The following is a 22,664-nucleotide window of genomic DNA, read 5'->3' as shown; positions in this document are numbered from 1 at the left end:
AATTCCAGAATGGCATGTGGCAATACACAAGGCAGCAAATTAGTAGAGCCACGAGCCAGCATTTTTGGAGGGGCAGAGTCATTAGCGCTGAGAAGAGGCTTAAAAGGGAGCATCAGCAGAGGGCTAAAAGCCGCACGGAATGGGTCCTAAAAGAAGCTGCAGATGGGACCCACTCGAATCTCAATTGGAGGCCCAAGAAGAGTTGTTGGAAAATTGGTAGCTCTCTGATGAACAAACACTTCACTCATATTTTGTGATGGGTAACGAAGTCGACTGTCGACTGTCGCCTCTGTTTCCTGGCTGTCCTTGGCCATGTCCTTGTCGTATTCCTGCGCCTGTGGCTGGGCCTCCTCCTGCCCATCAATGTCAAGCGACATCATTGTCACAGCATCATAATACCAACAGCATTGTGGCAGCAGCAAGCGGGGCAGGGCAGCCCTGAATGAAGGTTAAACATCGTCTAAAAATACAGTCCATATGGACATTGATTTGCATTGAAAATATCCCACGTACTTTGAGTCATATTTCTCATCAATGGCTGGCTGGATGCACCATGGAATTTCCATTCGAAGGACACAGCACAGCACAACGGCACAAGCCAAAAGCTAATCAAGGACGTGGGCTCCCTCTAGGGAGGGGAAACCAAATCAAAGTTCATCATGAATGCGCAACAAATGTGAAGCACACAGATGAGACCTTCCTTCTTCTTATGAAGGATTGAAGGTGAATCCCTTGCAGGAGAAGGCCAGAAGAGAACCAACACAAGTTTATGGATTCTGGGCTGAAATATGTTTGGCTGCCACGCAATATGGGGAGGGGCGCGGACAGAATAAAGAGACACGAGATATGTTTCAGAGGAAAAGAAAGTCACAGGGCAAGAAAAGAAAAGGGAGCTACGTTCAGGGCAGTAGAAAGGCACGGAAAGATACCTCAGAGCTCTAGAAAGAGAAGTGAAACCCAGGGACAAGGAACAACAAGCGAAAAACTATATGGCGAACGTCCTTCCGTTTACTGTTTTTCTTTTTCCCTTCTCCATTGACAAGGTCCAACCCGACACAAAGGGAGGCTGGGCAGCAGCAGCAGCAGCAATGGCGGTCGACAGACAACAATCACAAAAAGGATGGCCGCCAGCGGAGGATAAATTTCAAGGAAAATGAAAAATAAATACCACAAAATAACAGCAACAGCAACAAGAACAAAAATGCAATCGAAAATTGTGGTCGCAAAAACTTGAAAATAAAACAAATAAATAAAAAAAGAAACAGACAAAAATACCAAAAAAAAAAAAAAAAAGAAGGCACAAAAAAGAGGGTTACAAAAATAGCAAAACAAAATAAATACTAAAGAAAAATGGGGTTAAAAATATAATTTGTTTTTTTTTTTTTTTTTGAGCTGGGTTATAACTTTATTTAAGATTTGTTATTTGCAGACAATTATTAAATTTCCTCTTTGGGTACTTGGCAATCTTATTTCAGTTAAAGGGTTAAAAATATGAAAGTAAATAAATATTCAACAAAAATACCAAATTAAATAAATACTACTGAAAATAAGGCAAACAAATACCAAAATAAATTCTCATAAAAAGGGGAGACCAAAATAACTAAAAATAACAAACACAAAAGAAGAAACCAACAAAATTTGCTTACATAATCACAAAAATACACGCACACGCAGTTAGAAAGAGAGAGAGTGAGGGGGTAGCACAGAAAGAGACAGCTGTATACGCTCTCCTGTGAGTGAAAACGAGAGAGAGAGAGTGCAAGCCTTGAAGCGCCTCTGAACTTGGATTTTCAATGAGACTTGAACTTGAATTCGCTTTTTGCCGACACAGTGGTCGCACGTGCTGGCAAAAGCTCGCCCTTAAAGCTTTCCACGCTCTACACGCTCTCTTTTAGTTTCCCTCTCTTTACTTTACACTTGACTTTCTCTTGCGATGTTGTGTTTCTTTTCTCATTCAAAATGAAAGTGACGCAAGTTATCAAAAATTTATCAACAAACAGAGAACAAGCGTGTGAGAGAGGGAAGAGAGTGCTCGGGGGAGCAAGCAACAGGAATAACAATTGTCTGTGTGTCGTTCTTATATAAGTTAAGACACTCTCTCCATCACACTATTCCCCTTACATTCCCCTCCCACAATCCTCCTCTCCTTTCTCTTTTTCTGTGGGGTAAAACTATTTTAGTTCCATAATTTTTGATAGTTTTTTTTATCCACGAATGCAAACAGGTTGTTTGCCACCAAGCAAAAAACTGCTGGCTGCCTCGAGGGGAAAAATTGTCAAGTACTTTAAGCCGGGCTAACGGAGCGAATGCCCCCATAATATTCATAAGCCACCCACACACAAACACCCAGAGAGAGAGTGTGTGAGAAATCACCTTACTCTGAGAGCGTGGGTGGCAAAGAGCACAGCACAGCGCCAGTGAATTGGCCAAATTAAATTTTAATAATTAAATGCAGCCAAAGGAAGGCTTTTCTCGACCACGCCCACACACAAAGACGCAGGGAGGACGTGGTCCTGGCCACGTGCAAAAATTTGCATTCGAAATTTGGTTAAGAAACAGGGCCGGGCTGGGCCGTCTGTCCCCGAAAACAAAGAGCTGAGCTCCTTCCAAGCACATGCCGTTGCATAAATAAAATCGCTTTAAAGCCCCTCATCTCCATGCCCCTTCCCCTTGTGTACACTGATTCCCTGCCCTTTCGGAATGACAATGACAACGTCAACGGATGATGCGGATGACTGCCACGAGGCGGCAATGTCAACGTTTGATTGAATGGACCGTTTTCCATCGCAATGGCAGTCCATTCCTCAATCGCATCCCTGGAGGGTCCTCTTCCCGTAGGGAGAGCGGGACGGATAGCATTTGCATAAGACTCGGGGGGACTTATACAATGGTCAAAAGGTACGAACGGAAGAGCAGCATTGACTGGCCTCCAAATTCTGGGAAGTGAAGTAAATCCGTTTGGGTGGTGCTGCCGGAGAAAATCCGATACAAAATCGAGGTTCAGGCGGCAAGGAAATCCTATGGAAATCAGAGTTTGAGTTCAGGAAAGAGAACCCTGAGGTTTGGTTGCAAAATCCGTTTTGTGTGGGTTGTAAGCGGAGAAACTCTTGACAGAATTATTGTCTGGGGGCGCAAGCGGAAAATCTGTTAGCGAGAGGATAAGTGAATCATGTAAATCAAAAGAGGGGAAAATCCATGCATGTCAGTGGAAAAGGCAGCCCATCATCAATCGATTATAAATTATGTGAAATTATTATAAATTGTTGTGTATAAAGATTGAATATTAAATGAGATTAAACGGTGTTTCAGTGCACCCACAGCCCGAAAATATTTAAGAATTATTCGTGGCAATTTGTCTAGATAGAACCTCGTAAATATTCTCCAAATTATACTTTTAAATTACACAAAAATATCTTCCACTCAGCTACATTTCTTTATCGTGCAACCTTCATGCCATTTCCTTTCAAAAAGTCACTTGAATATGGACGCAAATCATAAATAAATATCTATATAGCATCCCACCTACCATAGCCCCCCCCTCAGGAGCCATAGTTATCCCTTGAAATCTATCCTCCAGGCAAAAGCTTTGGATAAACTAAAGAGAAGAATCCTTGGCAGCGAGAAGCGAGGGAGAGCGAGTAATTCATTTTTATGAGCTGCCACAACTTGTTGGCTCTGCGGCTCTTCGGCTATTTGGACATTTTGGGGCTTAACGAAAACAAATGATAATCATTTTCAGTTAGTGAAAAAGGCAAAAGGGAGCAAGGGAAACGGGGAAAATGGCATGCAAATTTCGAGGGAAAACCACAGCAAGAAAAATCTTGAAAAAATACACTCGAACCGAGGAAGAAAGGAAAAGGAAAACCTCAAGAAAGCAAAGCACAAAAGCAGCAAAAAAGAAAAGTCCTTGTCATGGCCAAGGTTGTCTACCTTCTCGGTTGGTTGGTGGTGCCACACTGTTGCAACCTTCGCCTGACCGACCAGACACAAACACACAAACATTCTCTCACAGACTGGGGAACAATGGATTCCGGCGACAGACGACAACGGAAATCCTGCAGACAGTAGGAGAGATATGCAACACAGAAAAATACTGGGGCAATAAATAGCCAAAAACGAGAAAGGAGCCGGACGACACAATGACAGGACACTGCATACAAGTCCAAGGATAATCCGCCTCATAATTAACTTTCTCAACGACATGTCGAATGTTGCAAAACTGAAATTGAAATTGCCTCCCCACAAAAAAAGGCCACGAGTGGAATATAAATCAAAAAGGGGGGCAATGTGGGGCACAAAGAACGAGAAGATTGTTGCACAAAAATGCGTTGTAATTGCCCCGAAATCAAATGGTCGTAATTTACGTTGACAGTCGGAACGGACAGCAGGAGCTCCGAGGAGCAGGAGGAGCCGCTTCAGAGCAGCAGCAGCAGCAGCAGCAACAACTACAACATTTATTTATGCAAATCTTCTCTTGGCCTCCCAGGACCCAAAATGTGAACACTACGTGTGTAGAGCCATGGGTCCTGTGTGTGTCTGTGTGTGTGTGGGTGGGTGGACACTGGTCGGAGCATGAGAATTGGCCAAAAATGTTCCATATTAGAATTATGCAAATGAGACAACAGGCAGCAACATCCACACGCAGAGCTTGGCATTGCGGTTCACTTTTTGGGGAAATTGTATGTAGATTGACGGGGCATGGGGCAGGGACTCTCTGTGTGCGCTGGCCATGTTGCCTCATGTGATGAGTGTACCCCAAGGATGGCATCCAATCGCAATCGGAGTCGACCATATTCAATGGAGCCACTCAGCGCAGAACAAACAGCAAAATGAACGAACAAATGGAGAACTTTTTAAGCATGTGCGCAAGCAGTGGAAAAGTAGTAGATTGAAAGGCTTAAAGTCGGTAAGCAGTGAACAAGCAGCAATAGGAGGAGGAGAAGCTATTTAAAGAGTAGGAAATATACAGAAATGGTCCAAAAATACATCCCCATTTAAAGCATCTCTCTGATGAAACTCATCCTTAAATTGTTCCCTTAAAGTCATTGGACCAAGCTCTCACCTTTTTGCACATCTAAAACCATCGAGCAATCGACCCTAACAAAATCAAAACTATTCCAATTGACTGTAAGGCGACACACACATTAGCCAAAGGACCAATTCCATTTTCCTACCTCAACTCCGCCTCCACCAACAACAGAAGCGGTGTCCTTTTATATGGCTGTGCCACGGTCGAGGAATGCCTTTGATCAGCAGCTCATCAGGCGAGGCAAAGAAATAAATGTATAAAATAATGTCAGGGCGAAAGCGAAAGCCACATGCGGAATACCTACTTTAAAAGGAATGTCTGCTGATGCTGCTGCTGCCGAAGGTTCTTCTTCAGAGAGATATTTATGTATACATTTTTTTTTTGCTGCCTGTTCGTCTTTTTTTTGGGCACAGAACAGGAGAGAACACGCGAAGGTGAAGGACGTCCGGCATGTCCTTGCCTATGGGTAATCTATAGGGTAAGCAGTGGAGTGGAGCATTTGATATCCTCCATGACACCCCAACGTCTTTCATGGGCGGTAAATCAGCGAAGCAGTGCTGCTGCTTGAGTAGAATCACTTAGGAGCATGACGCGGCCGGAGATAAGTTGGCGGTTTTAAAATTAATGGAGACATTCGCCCTTCGCACACGCCATGCAGAGAGAGGGGTGGAGAGAGAGGCTCTGAGAAGCTCTTAACAGCAAATGTGGGCGTGAATCTGTGGCTTACCCACAGGAGGTCTATTAAGTTGGAGTGAATCCGCCTAGCTGCTGCTTAGATTGCAATTTATCCTATATGATGTGGCACATAATTTAATATACGTAATAAATATCAAAGAAAATATCTCAATCCATGTAAAAACCCATTCACATATTTCCCTTTTGTTATATTTCAATCGATTGTAAATGATTTGTGTGGCTGTTAAAAAATGCCATTAAAAATCATCAGCACAAAGAAAATCTTACAAATCATTTTCCTACTTTTCAACTGCTAAACTAAAAGCTTACACAGAAAGCTTTTCCCATACCAGAGCTTCATTTAGCAAAGTTTGTTGCCAGAGAAAGCTTTGCCGAAGCTTTTACTGTCACTTAACATGCTGTTAAGTCGCTCTGTTAATGGCACAACCCACAAAATAATATTTTCAACGTTTTTACTTACTCTTAAAATATATGGAAAACCCCACAAAATTGCCTCAAGGCGGAAAACTCACCTGCAAAGAAAAGAAAATATAGAATTAGATTTTCAGCAAAGGAAAAAAATATTTTGCGCTAAGAAAAAGAAAATCAATACAAGACAGTAACAACGCACACACGCTGAAGTGCACTTAAGAAAGGTACAAGAGTCACACACAGATACACACACACACAAACAGAGGTAGTGGTAGAAAGTGTGGGCGGAAAAGAGACAATTTTTCTGTGTTATTCAGTTGTCATCAAGGGGCAGCAGCCACCCCCCAAGCGATGAAGCAAAAGGAGGCTCTGTAGACCACTTAACCTTGATGATCGGCACACGCCACACATCCATCTGGCTACCCATTAAAATCTCGCACATTGCTAGACATTTCTTATACACAGACAGATGCAATTTATTAGTTTATTCTTGCTGCGGTTGCTGCCTAAAGTTTGACCAAAACCGAAAGACCATAAAGTTAATCAACTCAAAGCCACTGATGAGCGAACAGCCAATGCAAATGCCCAAGACACCGCCAATATTTGCTGGAAAATAAAGCCGCAAATGAAAAGAGAAACTACTGGCATAAAAGCCTTTAGCCTTACACAAAATATGATACCAGTGATAGTGTTTATCCTGTGCATAGTTGCTCCAGCGTGAAGTCCTAAAGCGTAGCATCAGGGAACTCCTAAAGGGATGCATAAAGCCGAGCAAACTTTTGTGCAGGCTGTGCAACATTTGATTGCAGAGCGGCAGGCACTGCTGGCACTGATTTGGTGACCAATTAACTAAGGGCAAAATACACATGAAAGTGGAAAAAGTTACACTGGAGAGGAACCCGACTCACCCTCTACCATTTGCAGACAGGCAATGTCCTCTAGCGTGCAATATTTTTGCTTTAATTTCGCATCTCTCTCAAAGGGATAAGGCACACACTGACAATTCATTAGCGAGGCCTTTAACCTGCAATTCTGCAGACACTTCTCCCTGCCTTCACCCTCATGGGGAAAGTGACAGCCACGTCTATCCACAGGATATTCGCGTAGCTCGGAGTTAGCCTCAAGTTCCATGACATTCACTTCCACGAGTGACTTTTCGCCCTGGCCAATGGTGACTCTGCCCAACCAGCTGGAAATATGTAAATGGAAACCAGCAAGTCTGCGACTCTTCTCCATTGGAAATTCATCTTCTTGGGAGGTGTCCAGCGACAGGGAAAGTTCCCCCGTGATATTTCTGTCCCTCAAGACACAACAGTGGCCATAATTTGTGGCTTGCAGCTGGAAAATCTCTGAGCAATCGATGGTTACACGATTCTGCTGACACTTGAGGATCAGAGACACGCAAGCGGGTGTTAGATTCAACAAATGAGAGCGCACATCTCTGAATCCCAGAGATTCTTGCAGTTCTTTGGCTTCTTCTGCATCCACAGCCAGCGGATCCATGTAACCCTCAAGTAAATGCATCTTTTGCCACCAGTAACCCAATGATTTGCCACTGGAATTGGCCAACATTTGTGTGTACTCCTGCATCTTTCTCTTGCTGAATCGATAGCCACTGCATATCTCAATCGAAGGCAGCGGCAGGGCACCTTTCTCCCCTGAATCCCTCTCGGAAAGATCTGTTATTGTCGAGCTATCCAGTAGATCCAAGATCATTGCAAAAACCGAATAACCCGCAAAGAACAACCCACAGCAGATGAAGGAGAACCAAAAGAGACGCTGCACGCGACGTTTCCTTATGAAGTACAACAATCCGAATCCATTGAGGCTCGTCTTACGGAAATACTCCACGACCGTGCGATTGAAAGCCGCCGCCAGGCGGGAGGACATTCTGAAGGATACTAATGCGATCCTTGAGCACATGCAAAGCCTTTATATGCAATCAATGCCCTGCTGATGATTATATTGCGGATAGTTTTTGGCGTGCCAACAAGTGGGCGTGGCAATGACAGTGGAAGGGCGTGCGCTACATGCAACCAAATGTCAACGGTAATTTACTGCCACACACAGGGATACACACACGGGCATCGCAGTGGAAGTATCACGCTAATGCGCGAGTGCTTGCACATTAATGGGGGAAATGGGGCATAGAATATGGAAAATAAATTGGTTGATCGGGCAATGGAAGACGATTGGATGCTCTAGGGAAGGATTTGGGACTTACAGAAAGGGTTTAGAGCAGGAATTGCATGGGAAATCGTTGTCAGAGATAGAACTTTTGATCGATAAATAAGAAAATAAACTTTTGCGGTCGAAGTTAGAAGAAACTTTAGAAATAAACCACAAAAAATAAGCAACAAAACGCAAAAGTAACTAAGAAATGCAACCAAGAAACATACATAGCTGTGGCACAAATCGTTGCAAACTAACAACAAAAACGACAACAAGCCAAGGAAATTGTGTAATAAACGTAAAGATTAATGCTCTGCACTCTCGACAATGTCTTTCCCCCCGGTTGTACCAAATGGCTATAAACTAATCAGACAGACTAATATGTAAGTATATATACAAGAGAATATATTTATGTACTCAATGTGTGTATTGCTGCTCTTCCCATAAAGAGTTGAGCAAACAAGAAGCAAACATGCGAGCAGTCCAGCTAGGCAGCCAGCTAACTGGCATGTAATCTTGTCGACTCTCGTCTCTACCACTAACACCCTTTTCCCCGGCCCTAAACTCACTCACCCACTCTGATAGATAGCCCCTCTCCCCGCTCTTTCCCACCACACACTGATAAACACCACTGGACAAACAAGTTTCAAGAGCTAAAACGCAAAGCAGAGAGTCCCTGAGAGCCATGTCATGGAGAGCAGCAAAACTACTCGTAAAACTTGACTAAATAAAAATGAACAGCACAAATTTCAATAAGAAACCCACACACAGAATGCATTCACACACACACATCAGATAGTCGATGAATGGAGAAGGGGTAGAAAACCGCCCAACCTCCTCCCCACACACCCACAAATAGTTTCCGGTTCAATTAAACGCTTGTTTATTTATTTATTTATTTATACGAAGCTTCTAAGGCAAAAGGCAAAAGGGGAGGTGGGACTGTGTTGTGGGGGCAGTGGGCGTGGCTGCATGTGTTTGCCCCTTTTAATTGTGTGTGGGGCGGCGGCATGTGGCAGAGATATATGAACGCTAGAAAAGCCGAGCACGAGCAGCAGCAAATGCCACTAATTTGTTTATGAATGAAAAAAAAACACAAGAAAATATATATTGAGGGAATGTCAAAGATGAAAGATTTGAGCAGGAAAATTTTGGGGAAAATTCGTATCCAATTACAAGGGGGGAGAGGAAATGGATGAGCCAAGTGCAGGGTACGGCAGAAGGTCGTTATAGTTTAAGGACTCCTGAAGACTCGTTAATCTTGTTAAGAAATGGTTTCAGATGTTGCAAAGGATTTGGCGCAAAGTGGTTTAAAGGGGGAAAACCGCACAGGGGTGCAGGCAAGAGAGAGAGGGAGAGGGAAATCAGTAGGGGAGAAGGATATGGTGGTGGAGCAGCACTCCCTGTTTTCTAGGAGCCAAAGAAAAGGTCAACTAACCGCAAAATGATTGCATACTTTAATGGGCCAAGCACTTAGGCATCCTTCAGTGCACCAGTCACTCTCTGGCACACACACACCCCCTGTTCTTCCCTCTCTCTCTCCCTGCTGGGGTTGTCTCAATTTCCCAGCTTCCGTGTAGCGTTGTCGCCGCCACGCGCTGTGGAAAATTGCATCAGTAAAAATAGCGCTAAAATTGAATAAAACTAAAACTATCTAGAGATAAAGAGACAAATGCAGAGAGAAAGTGGGAGCAACAGAGACAGCGAAAGAGAGGAAACGAAGCAGCGGCGGGGTGTGGTTGTAACCAGAGGAAAATGCATAAATGTGAAAGGTTAGACTCGCAATGTGCGTGCCACGAGTTCAAGAGGCAGAGAAGCATGCAGAGAGACAAGAGGGTAAGGTGGTAAGGGGGGAACAAAGGAGAAAGAGTGGGTAAAGGGTGCGGTACGTGTGTGGGTTGGAACGAAGCAAGGGTTAAGTGCTTTGTGGCTCATGGAATGCAAACCAACAGAAGAGCTTCGAATAGCAGGCGGTGCAGGACGGAAGCAGGAGGCACCACGTGAAGCTGGAGCCAAAGCAAATCCTGTGACAGAGAATGAGTGGAGAATTCTCCATCTCCAAGCAAAATGCCACACACACGGAAAATGCTTCAAGAACGTAACAAAAATGCAAGCAAAAAGCCACTCAAAGTTGTGGAAGCTGCTTTAAAAAACACTTTAAAAAAACAAATTAAATTAAATTAACAATCGCTTTAAATTTCAGAACAGTTTTGGCTGTTGACAATAGCTTAAAACTTTCTATAGAACTTATTGAAATATTGCAAAGCAACAACAGATCAGTGAATTAAAGTTTTCAGCACAAAAGCCACAAAACAAATCATTTCGACAAGTGCACAGAGTTCTCCCATTCGCACTCACTCACTCACCTCTCGAATGAACGAACAAATCAACAACAAGCCACGTGCACATCCTGTCGAATGATAAACAAGCAGGACTCAAGGACTGAAGCATTTTGTACCTTTATGCCTCATAAAAACAACAACAAGGCAGGGAGCAATGGAAGTGCAAAAGGCAACATCGAAATCACATTGCACTCAAAAAAGAAAGACGTATCTATCGGAATAATTCACACAAAGACACGGGAAAGAGCAGGGCGAAAAGTATAAAGAGTCAGACGGAAGGAAAACCAGCGTGAACCAGCAAAAAAAAACACATGCTCAAAAATCAAAAGAAAAACAAATAAAAGTTGTGAGAAACAGCAGAGGGTAAGTGCAGCAACAACAGGACAGGGCAAGAAAAGTTGCCATAAATGTTAAACCATAACAGAGAACGGGAGAGACACAGGGAGAGCTCTCTCCTTGCGCAGGATTTTATACTCTCTACAACATCCTTTCTCTCTGCTCTCCGTGACGTCGTCAATGACGTTGCATAGAAAAATGCGAAAATGCGTGTATAGAAAGACGGCACAAAAAGGGAATACAAAGAAAGGAAAATATAGAAGGAGGCAGGGCGAGAAGCAAGCGGAAGAGGAGAGCAGAGGCAGCAGCATCAGCCCCAAGGCGCAATGCGTTGAGAGAGGTGCCTAATGAGCGGAAGGAAGCAACGAATGCGAACGAATGGCGGGGGAGGATGTGGCGTTGGCAGTGAGGGAAGGCAAATGGCTGACAGATGAGAGTAACGCCAAGAAATGCTGCAAAATCGGTTAGCTAATACCCTAAAGTAGTTACTGAAGGATACAAAGTATAGAAAATCCGCTGATTATTGGAATATTCGCTGCAAAAGCATAAACCATTCTAGAGGGAAGTTGAAGCCTTCCCAATTGTCAATAAAAATAATAATAAAATCATTGAAGGAACCTTTCTTATTTGAAACTATATTCACATCTTTATGAATCACATGCTTAAGCTCTCTTATTCGTGTATGGATTATCCATTACCTTTGAAACAAGCACAACCCATGATGTAGCCCATCATCAGCGTGGCTTTGATGTCGCCTTCAAGGTGCCTTCGCTTTTGTGTCTCTCTCCCGCCTGCTCTTTCACTCAGGCTTAGGCACTGCTTACTTCTCCTTGCTCTTGCTTGCAGCCTCCTGTTCCTCCTCCTTCCTTATTGTTGCTGCTGCTGCTGCTGTTGTTGTTGTTGTTGTTGTTGAAGTCTCGGATAAGTGAACGACATCGGGATTTGAGTTGAATAAATGGCAGGGGCAGACGGCAGTTACTCTCCTCTCTTTCTCAGTCTCTCTCTTTGTTTTTTGTGCTGTGTCTTCTGTCTCCTGGCGCTGCTGTTGTCTCGCTCTCACTCTCTATCGCATATGCATGTATTATTTAACACACAATCTGTGTTTATGAGGCCTTTGCGTCGGACCTTATCACACTTAACCGACTAACGGTTAACGGTTCACACCGGTTAACGGCAACTTATGCAATAAGCTTCATGAAATATTTATTTATTAGTAGGGCTAGTAGTAAACCTTCCTCCACTCTCATATCATAAACCACTTCTATGTCTCCCACTATCGTTTCTAAGTGGCTTTTGCTTCTCCTCTATCTTTTCACTATTTTTCTTTGATTTACACTTGACTTTTATCACAATATTCTTTATAGATTTCTATGATTTATTATTGATTTAATAAGAATTGTATTTATCGTAGATTGTATTTTATGTGGATTATCTCATAGATTGTATTTTATTTGATCACTTAGATTGGATTGTGGTTATATGATCGGTTCGATTGTTGCTACGATATTTATTTCGCATAGATTGTTATGATAGAATTCTTGGAGAGTATTATTATTTGTTGTATTTATTGATTAAGCTTAGTTTTGTTGTTTGTTCTTGACTTCTCAATAGTTTTCCTACAGCTATTAAAGCCTTACAACTTCAAGATTTTACTTCAAGTATTTGTTTGTTATTTTTATTGATTATCACTGAGAATATTTGTTTGGTTTCCGTGTCTGACTGATTCTCTGATTTGATTTCCTTTGGCTCTTCTCTCTATCTTCCTATCTTTTGCTCTTTATCTTTGTGCCGTTGATTGTGGGAAATTTGCTCGATTTTCGATGATTTCACTCGTTGCGGCTTTTTGGTTGTTGATTTTTTGTTAAGTTTTAAATTGCATTTAATATTATTTTGCATTGATTGTGCGGCTGTTGCGTTTTGTGCGGTTGTTGTTTCCAATTTTACTTTATAATATCACAAAAGAATCACTGACATGACACCACAGATCAGGGAAAGGGAAAACCAATTAAAATTGTTTCATAATTGTGTCAAATTAATCACAAAATGTTTGTTGTTTTATTTGGGGTAAACGCTTTTTGTGCACCAAAATTCGGGAAGTGGGAATTCCGTTTGATAAATGGAGATGAATTTATGGCTGGCGGGGGCATAAGCAACAAGGTCATTTACTTTCGGGGGGGTAATGTATTCCCATGGAATGTGCAAAACAGAATTAGTCATTTGGGACAGAGAGAGAGAGAGAGAGAGATGGGGAGACATATGAGAGGAAGATTAAATGCAAAATCAATGAATGAATCAGCGGTAACGAAATCATAAATTCGGAAGAAGTAAAAGTGAATGCACGAATTTCTACGGTTTGTGTTCATAAAGTTAAAGCGAACTTTCCCCAATGGATCCTACTGTAAATATTAAATGTTTAAAGGAAAATCCAGTTTATTGTGCAAGGTTATAGCTCCTAAAACTAAAAACTCCTAAAAGAACAGCGCTTAAAAGTGAAGGAGTAAAGGAAATTACTTTACGAAGTAAAACTTTAGTAGTAAAAAGTTCCTTTCTTTAGTAATGCTTTCAAAAATCTATGGAAATCGCAGCTTGATGCAAACCTTAACAAATCACATAAATTCCCACCATAAGCAAACGCAACCTAAATTAAGACATCTTCACTTCAATTCTGAGAAATAAATCGCCACAAAACATACAATCCCAATCTATGATTCCACTTGAGAAGTCATCCATCAAACCAGAGTCTCTGCGACCACATTGTGGTTTTAATTTCAGTTTCGAATGGAAAAAGGCAACAGCACCCACCATACGACACCACTTGGAATTGAAGAATGGCTTGTGTATTGTCGCTATATTTGCTTAAATAACGCAGCCAGCCCATTGTCCATAAATAAAAGGCAATAAAAGACAGACCGAAGAGGAGGCAATGGCAAGTGGCGCACAGTAGAGGCAGCAGTGCCACTGTCAGTGGCACAAATTGATAAAGATTATCCGCAAGCCAATGCGACAGGCACGCCATGGAACGCCAAGGCACAAGCCGATGGACGCCCTCCAAAAAAACAGCGTGGTAGGGAGGATTTTAGGTGTGGCGAAGTGGCTGATACCCTTGATAATACTCTTGCCTATAGAAATATATATTTTGGTTGAGTTTTGGTTTACATTTCTTTGAAAGAATTAATTTTAAGACAATTTCTTGCTTTTATCAATGATTCGCCCTTCGGAATAGTGATCAGATCTTTAGGGTGAATATTTTAAAACCTTACAAGATGAGGAATACCTGCAACTTTATTAATTTTGTTGCACATCGAACACTATTCCTTATCAGCACTGTCAAAACCCCCAACAACTCATTATAACCTCTCTCCCAGGGTATTAAAAGAGCATCAATAGCAGGCAGAAGGCACAAAAGTTGTGGCTGCATTGATGAAAAATCCACACGCACAGACACCCGCCCACACCCACACACAACCGAAAGCCGCAAAATTTCAATTTAAATTTAATTCATGGAAACAAAAGATATCGCGAGAGGAGAGCAAAAGCAATCGAAGACGAACGGCGAGTGTGGGAGGTGGGAGAGGTCCATCAGAATTAAGAATATTCAATGGGATTCCGAGAGAATGAATGGGTGGAAAAGGCTGGGGAAAAGGCAGGGGGGGCAGGGGGAAAACCTGATGTCAGCCGCCTGACAAATGAGAAATGAAATACCGGAAGTTGCAGTGAGACGAATTTCGCGCCCAATTCCCTCACCGCCGGTCGTCTCCTCATGCCCAAAAGCCCAACCAATTGTTCATAATTAAACATGAAATAAAAAACGAACGAGGAGAGGAAAAACAAGAACAAATATGGGAAAATCAAGCAGCGACCGGACAAACGAGCGACATCAAGTATACGCCACCATAAAAGTGAATGTTTTTTTTTTGCCCGCGCGCGAGAATTATAATTGATTCTGCGGCGCCCACCGCACACACACAGACACACGCACACATTTCTGTTTCAATATATCATTCTGGTACGTTTCTGTGTACTCTCTGTATTTGTATCATTTTGTATCTGTATCTTTGTATCTCGCTGTCTTTGGGGTCTGTGTCGTAGATGTCAGATTTTATGGCCCCGGCTGGAGGTCAGTAGCACATGCCACAGCAGCAGCAGCAGCAACAGCAGCAGCAGCAGCTACAGCAGCAACAGTAGCGGGGGCAAGACATTGACATTGTCATCATTTCGACTTTTATGGCGCCTTTAAAAATGTATCTCGGAAATTGTTGCCATCTCTTGCTGGAAATGGCGAAGCGCAAGCACTGTGCGAAGCATGTGCCAAGAAGGAAATGAATATAGCAGGAGGGGAAAGCGAATTGCGAATACCCTATAAATTGGAAGCGAACGTATCTTGGGTGGTATGGGTAGTATGGGTAGAAGAGTTAGGGAAGTTACCGAGGAAATTATAGAGAAATTTTGTTGAATTATTTATGGCCATTTCTCCATTCAACCCCCATTCCAACTACCCCTTAAAATCCAACAACCCCCACTGGTACAGGGTATTGCAATGAAAAATGCACAATATTTCGCTTTTACTCTTGTTAGCATGAAAATTTTGCAGTTTCTTTTTCGGCCAATTTATACCGAGATACAAGAATACTTCTGCACCACCACCCAACCCCCCTCTACCAGACATGGGAAATATGTTTACAGAGAAGAATGTTTGTGGAAGAGAAACAAAAGAAAAACAATAAATCGGAAAAGCAGGCGCAAAAGAATTTCCTAATTAATGAGTGCTCGCGAGGGTCGAACGTTCGTCCATAAAAATATATAAATTTGTTCAACAAATTAGCCAAAAAGTCGAGAAGACCACCCTGGAGTGGGTGGAGGAGGAGGAGGAGGAGGAGTAGCCACTGGAAAACTTTGTCTGGGTGGAATATGGAATATGGATATCCAAATGAGCACAGAACATGCAACAATTCAAGCCAACATTTTCAGGGGAGTGCCACACACACGTCTACGTCTCTATTTGGTCACTCGATTTGGCTATTGACAGTGGGGCACAGAGCCTCAGTTTTGGGGTTGAAGATGGGTTTGGTTTTGGGTCATTTTAATTAGCCAAATTAAATAGACATTCGCATACACAACCCTGCCTCGCTACCTCCACGATCGGGTCAGAGCAGGTGGCAAGCGAAATGTTGAATGAAAATCGATGCATGGCCAAAGCAAACAACAAATAGAAGCGAGAGATAGAGATAGAGATAGATATAGATGTGTGGCTGTGTATTTTCCACATTAATTTCAATTATAATACAGAGACACTGGGATGGTAGGTGGCAATGCCAGTGGGTGTATAAACAAATTGAAATGAATTCTCATACATCATGTGACCTCCTCCAAACGAGGCAATGGAAATGCTGGAAAATAGTTGAGGTAAACCACCATTCACTGGGAGCCATTATTTGTTGAACAAATATTTGAGAGCAGAGCACACAGGAGAGATGCCATCATGAGGGGTTATCGTTTACAGTGTGGAGTGGATTTCAAACGGCATTTTAGCTAATGTTTATTTTCTTCATTAAGGCAACATTTCACACAGGATTTATATGGCTACTTGCAGCTATTTGTGTTTGCTTCGATTGAGAGGTCCTAAGTGTAGGTTAAGCTTACGAAGTTTTCGGATGGAATTTATTGCCGTTGAACGCATGACAAATTATTCTCAACATTCCGATCCTAAGGCATTTATTTTTAGAGAAGCAAATGGAGGATAAAACTTGATTTAAAGCTACAGCACAGTGTCTGCAGATTTAAATAATTAAAGTAGAGAAATTTCACTGCAGCTTTCGCTTTAAATGAATATGAGAATCTGTTGCTTTATCTTTGAGTATTTTCCATTAAATTATCTTTCAAGTGCCTGTATATCCCACATGACAGTATGTACTTTCATGGGCCAGTACTTCCACAAAATACGATTATAACCCAATCAAAGTTTTCCTTGTAGCACGGCTGCTATCACCACTCCCCCCGCTCTCTCTCTCACTCTCCCTGCCACTCTTCCGATTACTCGCTGAGTCAGCAGCATAAACCAAAGAACGAAAACGGCGAGGAGAAGATTGCTGAGGCAATCTTTCAATCCACAGCTACACCGTCGCGTCATGCCGCAATGCCACACATTTAATTGCATTATCAGCCTGACTCAATTAGCCATGGATGTACACTAGACATATACGGAGGGAGATACAGATAGATACAGATTCATATATGTAAACCTCAGCGTTGCTTATCTTTTTTGCCATTTGCGGTGCTCTTTCTCATTCTCCAGTTCAAGAAAAAAGAAGCCAAGAATCGTTATTAGATTAGAATGCGGCGCACCCCTCAAGGGTATGGTATTGCCAGGGTATTGCCAGACAAATATTAGATAATATTCTAATATAAATATATTTACTTATCTCTCGCTTTTTCTAAAAGTCTTGCCCCACACAAAGTTTCAGTTTCATTTAATAGCCGCTTGGCCATTAAAATGTAGCTCTAATGACCATAAAAACTCACTGGGCTAATCCCTCCTTGCTGTGAGGCACGAGTGGCACCCCCATGGAGTAACTGGCGGCTCTCATTACAGAGTGCGTGACCTACCGCAACTGTTTCGAGTGAAAAAAGTGTGCTTCATAGTGGAAAAGATATCTTAATCCCTACAAAATATGATTCATCCTCAGAGCAGCAAGAAAAACCACATAAATCAAGAAAATATAACAGAAAGAGTGCTCAAAATTCACAAGAAACAAAGCCAATTTGTATGGGAAATCATTTCTAAAATCAAATCCTATTCACGCACACACAAACACAGTCCTTCACACAGTAACACCAATACATTGGGAGTCAGGGGATGCAAAAACAGGAAAAAGGTAGACGACCCCGCAACGCCACGGGATGCAGCCGCCACAAAACAACAAAAATAAAACAAGGCACGAAGGCACCTCTAAAACAACAAAAACGTCAGGAAAAACTGTGCAAGAAAATAACAGGAAATGCAGAGAAGGATAAAAACCCAACAGAACGCATTTAATAATTGCAAAAATAACTCTGAATTTATATAAATATAAAATTGATGACCAATTTATATTTAAAATAAATGCTTTGAAAGTAAAAATAATCTGAGAGATTTTTTGCCCGTTTTGAGAGCAGAAAAAAATGCGGAAACAAAGCAAAACAATGAACAGAGAGTAGAAATGGGCAAAAGCATTAGAGAGAGCGTTAACAAAAGGATACAGAGAGAGAAAAGTGAAAAAAGAGCGCTCACTTTTTTCTTGTAACTGAGAGAAAGATAGAGAGGAGCAAAATAAATAGAGAGAGAGAGCGCGCGGCTGTCCGCCCAATGGTAGGCAACACTTTTGCGACCGTCCAACAACGCGGCGTATGCGTAATGTGAGCAAAAAGAAAAGCCTGCCAAAGTGGAATGGCGGAATATTAAAGTTTCGTTGCACGTTGGCGTTGGCCCTTGCCCCTGTCTGTCGTTGCCCCTCAAACTCTCTATCCCCTCTTTGTCCTTAAACACACACTCTTTGGTGGGGCGCCCTCCTTTTGACAGCTCCAACGACTTCCTGACGTTCGGGCAGCAGCAGTAGCAGCAGTAGCTGGCATGAGCGCAATTTATGGCGTGGCAATGAGTACAAGAGAGCCTCGAAAGAGGCAGGAACTGGAGGGGGTTGGAGAGGCAGTGTCATGCAGCGGAGCTAAAGTGTGGCAGGAAGCACCCTGTAGACGGACAGGCGGACAAACGGACACATAAATTTAAAATGTATTTCGAGGTGAGGAAAACTGCGGCATGCAAGGGGCAACTGTGTTTAATTTGCCTGCTTTTCCACTTATCCCTCCGCTCTCTTGCTCTGCTTCTCTCTCTCTCAATGTCCTTATATTTCTATCACTCTCTATCGCTGCCCCTCCTTTCCTTTACTCGTATGTTGCATTTACAGAAAAATTCCCTCATTGTTTTGTTTCCCACTATCTGTAATAAAAATATTTTTATTTCGCTTTCGCGTGGGGCGGAAAAACTTAACTTGCAACAACTGAAAATGTTTTTTCTCTTATTTTTTTTGGTCTCTCTCTCTCTCTCTCTCTCTGTCTCTGTCTCTCCCTTACCCGCTCTCTCCCTTGGGTCAAGAGTTCGCTCATTGTTTTGTTTACAGTGCAAAAGTCAATTTTAACTGCATTTCATTTACAATTTTTGTAAACTTTTAACTAGGGGAAAGGGAATGAAATATAAGGGAAAAATTGTTAAGCTGTGGTTTTCTAGGGCGAAATAATGTTGCACTGACTGTGAGTCGATGGGAGAGTTAAAAACTCTTAATAAAAGACTAAATATAAAACTATGATACATAAGGAATATGTTACAAGGTATCAAATAGTCAATTCAAAAACTATAGCAAAAGGCATTCCATTCCTCCTTCTAAAATTATAAAATATTAATTCTTTGCAACTCTAATATGCATCACATATTTTCGGCAATTTGCTCAAATTTCCAACAAGCTTCTGCCCCTCCCTTCAACCATCTACTCAGCATCTTTACGCACCAAAAAATACAAACAATATTCTGTCTGCTGTCTTGTGTTTAAACTATTTGGCAATTCAAACATTTACTTCCTCGTAGATTAATATTTGTTTACTCCGTTGCAGAATATCCGTACCCGGCATTCTCTTTGGCCACCCTTCCACACTCCACCCTCATCCCCTCTCTTCCAAACGAATCGAAGCACAAAAAGCGAAAGGTAACACACACAAAATACCAAATGAACTTGGGAAATTGTTTTCTGGTCGAAACATTTAGTTGCAATTACTTTTTTGTTGATGTTGTGGTTTTAGTTAGTTGTTTCACTATTTATTACTATGTATTATTTGTGGATTGTGTGCTATATATTATGTAGATATTATTATTAAATACATTTGTAAATTACGTATTTCTATAAAGCACTCGAACACACGCAAACAAACACACGGACACACGCGCGAGTGCTACAGTAAAGCACGACGCTTCTCTGGGTACAGTAAACACCGCTGTTAGCCCCACTTGGGGGGTACAGTAAACCCCGTTTGGTAGCACACTCAAAGCACACTTAATTGTGCATTTTTCTTTTGGTTATTTCTTTCACATAATATCGGTATTTCTTGGGGCATATAATTTTCTGCTATATTTTCAGACGCATCGGTAGGAGGACGACGCGACGCGTTTTACTGTTAACTGACGGCCGGAATAAATGCCAGACGCGATTTAAGCGGAATAGAGTTTGCTATAAAACATGTGCCATAATCTGAGAGCGAGCGTCGGGCAATAACAAAAGCACAAGGAGAGAGCGAGCGCACAAGCAAAAGCAACAACAAAAGCGTCATTCCAGAGAGACAGCAAGAGAGTTTCATTCCATGCACTTGGCGCTCTCTCACGCCATTATTTATTGCTGCCGCTCACACTCTCCGCTGCCGCTCCCCACGCTCCCTGCACGTAACACAACACAAACAAAAGCACAAAACGTGCGCAGAAAGAGACACAAAGTGAGCGAGAGAGCGCGCGTTTATGCCGGTTGCAGTTTCTATAAAAGTGCGACTGAGAGAGCAGCAGCAGCAGCAGAAACCCATAAGGGGCGACAATAAAAAGCTTCAAAGTCAAATCAACAACAACAAAAAGTGGCTTCATGGAAATTTAACCAGTTTTTAGGCCCACTCTTTCCCCCCTTTGGGCACACGCATCATCTTTTTTTATCTAAGATTCCACCCATTTTATTTGGTTGGATATTTAGCAAACAAGCGATAAACATTTAAAAACTGAAAGAGCAAGCACATCAAAATCGTCTGGCAGGCAGTGGCATGACATGGCATGGTATGTGTGTGTGGGAGGGCCTTAACTAGGCGTTAACTGAGCTTAAATGGGCTTCAAGTGTCTCTAATTTATGGCTTATGGCTATGACAATCAAGTAGAACATTAAGGGCAGACAGTAGTCTCCTATTATACAGAGATATGTGCGAGTATTAGATAAAAAGAGAAGGCTATATAAGCAAAAAGAGAGAAGCAGACATGAGCATAAAAGTCAGATTACAATTGCATATTGCATTCCCCCCAGAGAACAAGGGCATTTCTTTTGTTGTACTTTTTTACGGTTTTGATTGCTGTTTTCTACTGCTTTATGGGAAAGAAATTGTTTGGGTTGATTTTTACTGCTTTTACAAAGTGGAATATTAATTTTGATTCAGGTTTTTCGCACTTAAGATGTTAAATTCCAATAGAGATAATTAGTTAATTAAATTTCTTATAGAATTAAAAGTAATGAAAATATTTGTTCGAGAACTAAGGGGAACAGCAAGTACTTTTCGACTGCTTTACGCATTTCCCCTTCAACTGCACTGCTTGCTGTAAGCATATTTCCCTTGCCTAGTTTTGGGCTGATCAACACCTGAGAAAAAACCCAAATCAGCAATTTTTCTATTACTAATATTCACTTTCATTCATTCCCATTCCACACACACACTCTCTTATATAGGGTATTATTTAGCACTCACCATTATTATTGCTGATGGCGAATCGCTGCTGCAGCTGCTGTGCCAGCGCCTGATGATGCTGCGCCAGCGGTGTCAATGGCGGCGGCGGCTGCTGGCCCACGCCCAATTGTTGTGGCGCCGACTGCGAATGGGGCACACCGCCACTCAATGAGGATGTGTCCGACGAGCCGTCCCCTTCTGCTCCTCGTTGTCCTCCACCTCCTCCACCAATGAGGCAGCCATTGGCCATGGAATTCTGTGGCTGACCGCCGGCTCCTCCGTTGAACTGTTGCACGGAAATCGAATTGGGAAGACCATGCTGCTGTTGCTGTTGTTGCAACTGCTGCTGCTGCTGCTGCTGCTGCTGCTGGCTGGCGGAAATGAGGGAATTCCCTGCCGTGCCATAGGTGGTGGCATTTATGGAATTATTGGCCTGATTCATGGAATTATTGTGGACGGCTGAGCTGAGTAAAGAGCCATTGGCGGTGGCTGCACCTCCTCCTCCATTGTTGTAGTACGACTCCTCGCCTGCAAGAATAACCGCAAGAGAGAGCGCGGAGAGAGAGAACACAAGTCATTCATAAAAGCTTTCTTTCGTTCACTGGTAAACTTTTTGTCTGCAAAAAAGCTTTCTGTTTTCCCTGGCATAAACTTTCACTGACTAACGGCGCCATCTGTGGGGGAGTGGCGAAACTGTGTGCTTTTCAGGGACTGCCACACGCGGCATAACATTGAGGCAGGTTCAGGTCTGGCTTCCCTCCCTCTCTCTCACTCTTTCTCCCTGTCTCTCATTTGAATGCATTTCGCGTTCGATTCTGCTTCTTTCTCCCTCCTGCGTCTCCTCCCTCTCCTCCTCCTTGTCGTCTTTTGCTGTTTCTTTGATTTCGCTTTGGGCCGTTGGACAATTAGCCGTCGGTTCAGCAAGCTGATTAATTGGCATTTAAGCGACGCGTCGCGACACAGCGACGACAGCGGCCTGTGACAAGGCGCCTCCTTCTTAGTGGATACTCCTTCTTCTCCTCCACCTTTTTTCTCCTCTTTCACCGCCCTTCTGTTGACCAATTGACGTCTTCGTCGTGTTGCCTGTCACGCCTCATATCAGCGCAGGCGGAAGGAAGACAAGACTCTCGACGCGACCCTCCCGACTCGACTCTCCTCTCTCGAGGCTTCTTCGCGTTTTAGCAAAC

The 22,664-nt window shown here is 42.6% G+C and overlaps 2 protein-coding genes across 2 annotated transcripts in view; both read right to left on the bottom strand.

Moving 5' to 3' along the window:
- Positions 1-22,664, bottom strand: part of LOC117894184 (phosphatase and actin regulator 4) — a 98,319-nt gene that overhangs the window by 37,527 nt on the left and 38,128 nt on the right. The window contains 1 exon segment of the mRNA XM_034801097.1: positions 21,499-22,005. Coding sequence (XP_034656988.1) covers positions 21,499-22,005 — 507 coding nt within the window.
- On the bottom strand, positions 6,621-8,026 carry LOC117893155 (sodium channel protein Nach). Its single transcript, XM_034799617.1, has 3 exons — positions 7,045-8,026; positions 6,803-6,985; positions 6,621-6,742 (listed from the first exon to the last, which is right to left on the bottom strand). Exons 1-3 carry the CDS (start codon positions 8,024-8,026, stop codon positions 6,621-6,623), a joined length of 1,287 nt encoding a protein of 428 aa, XP_034655508.1.

This window comes from Drosophila subobscura, chromosome J (assembly GCF_008121235.1).
Source record: "Drosophila subobscura isolate 14011-0131.10 chromosome J, UCBerk_Dsub_1.0, whole genome shotgun sequence".
NCBI lineage: Eukaryota > Metazoa > Arthropoda > Insecta > Diptera > Drosophilidae > Drosophila > Drosophila subobscura.
Note: the sequence above shows the minus strand (reverse complement) of the source record. Positions and strands in the feature narration are given on the sequence as shown.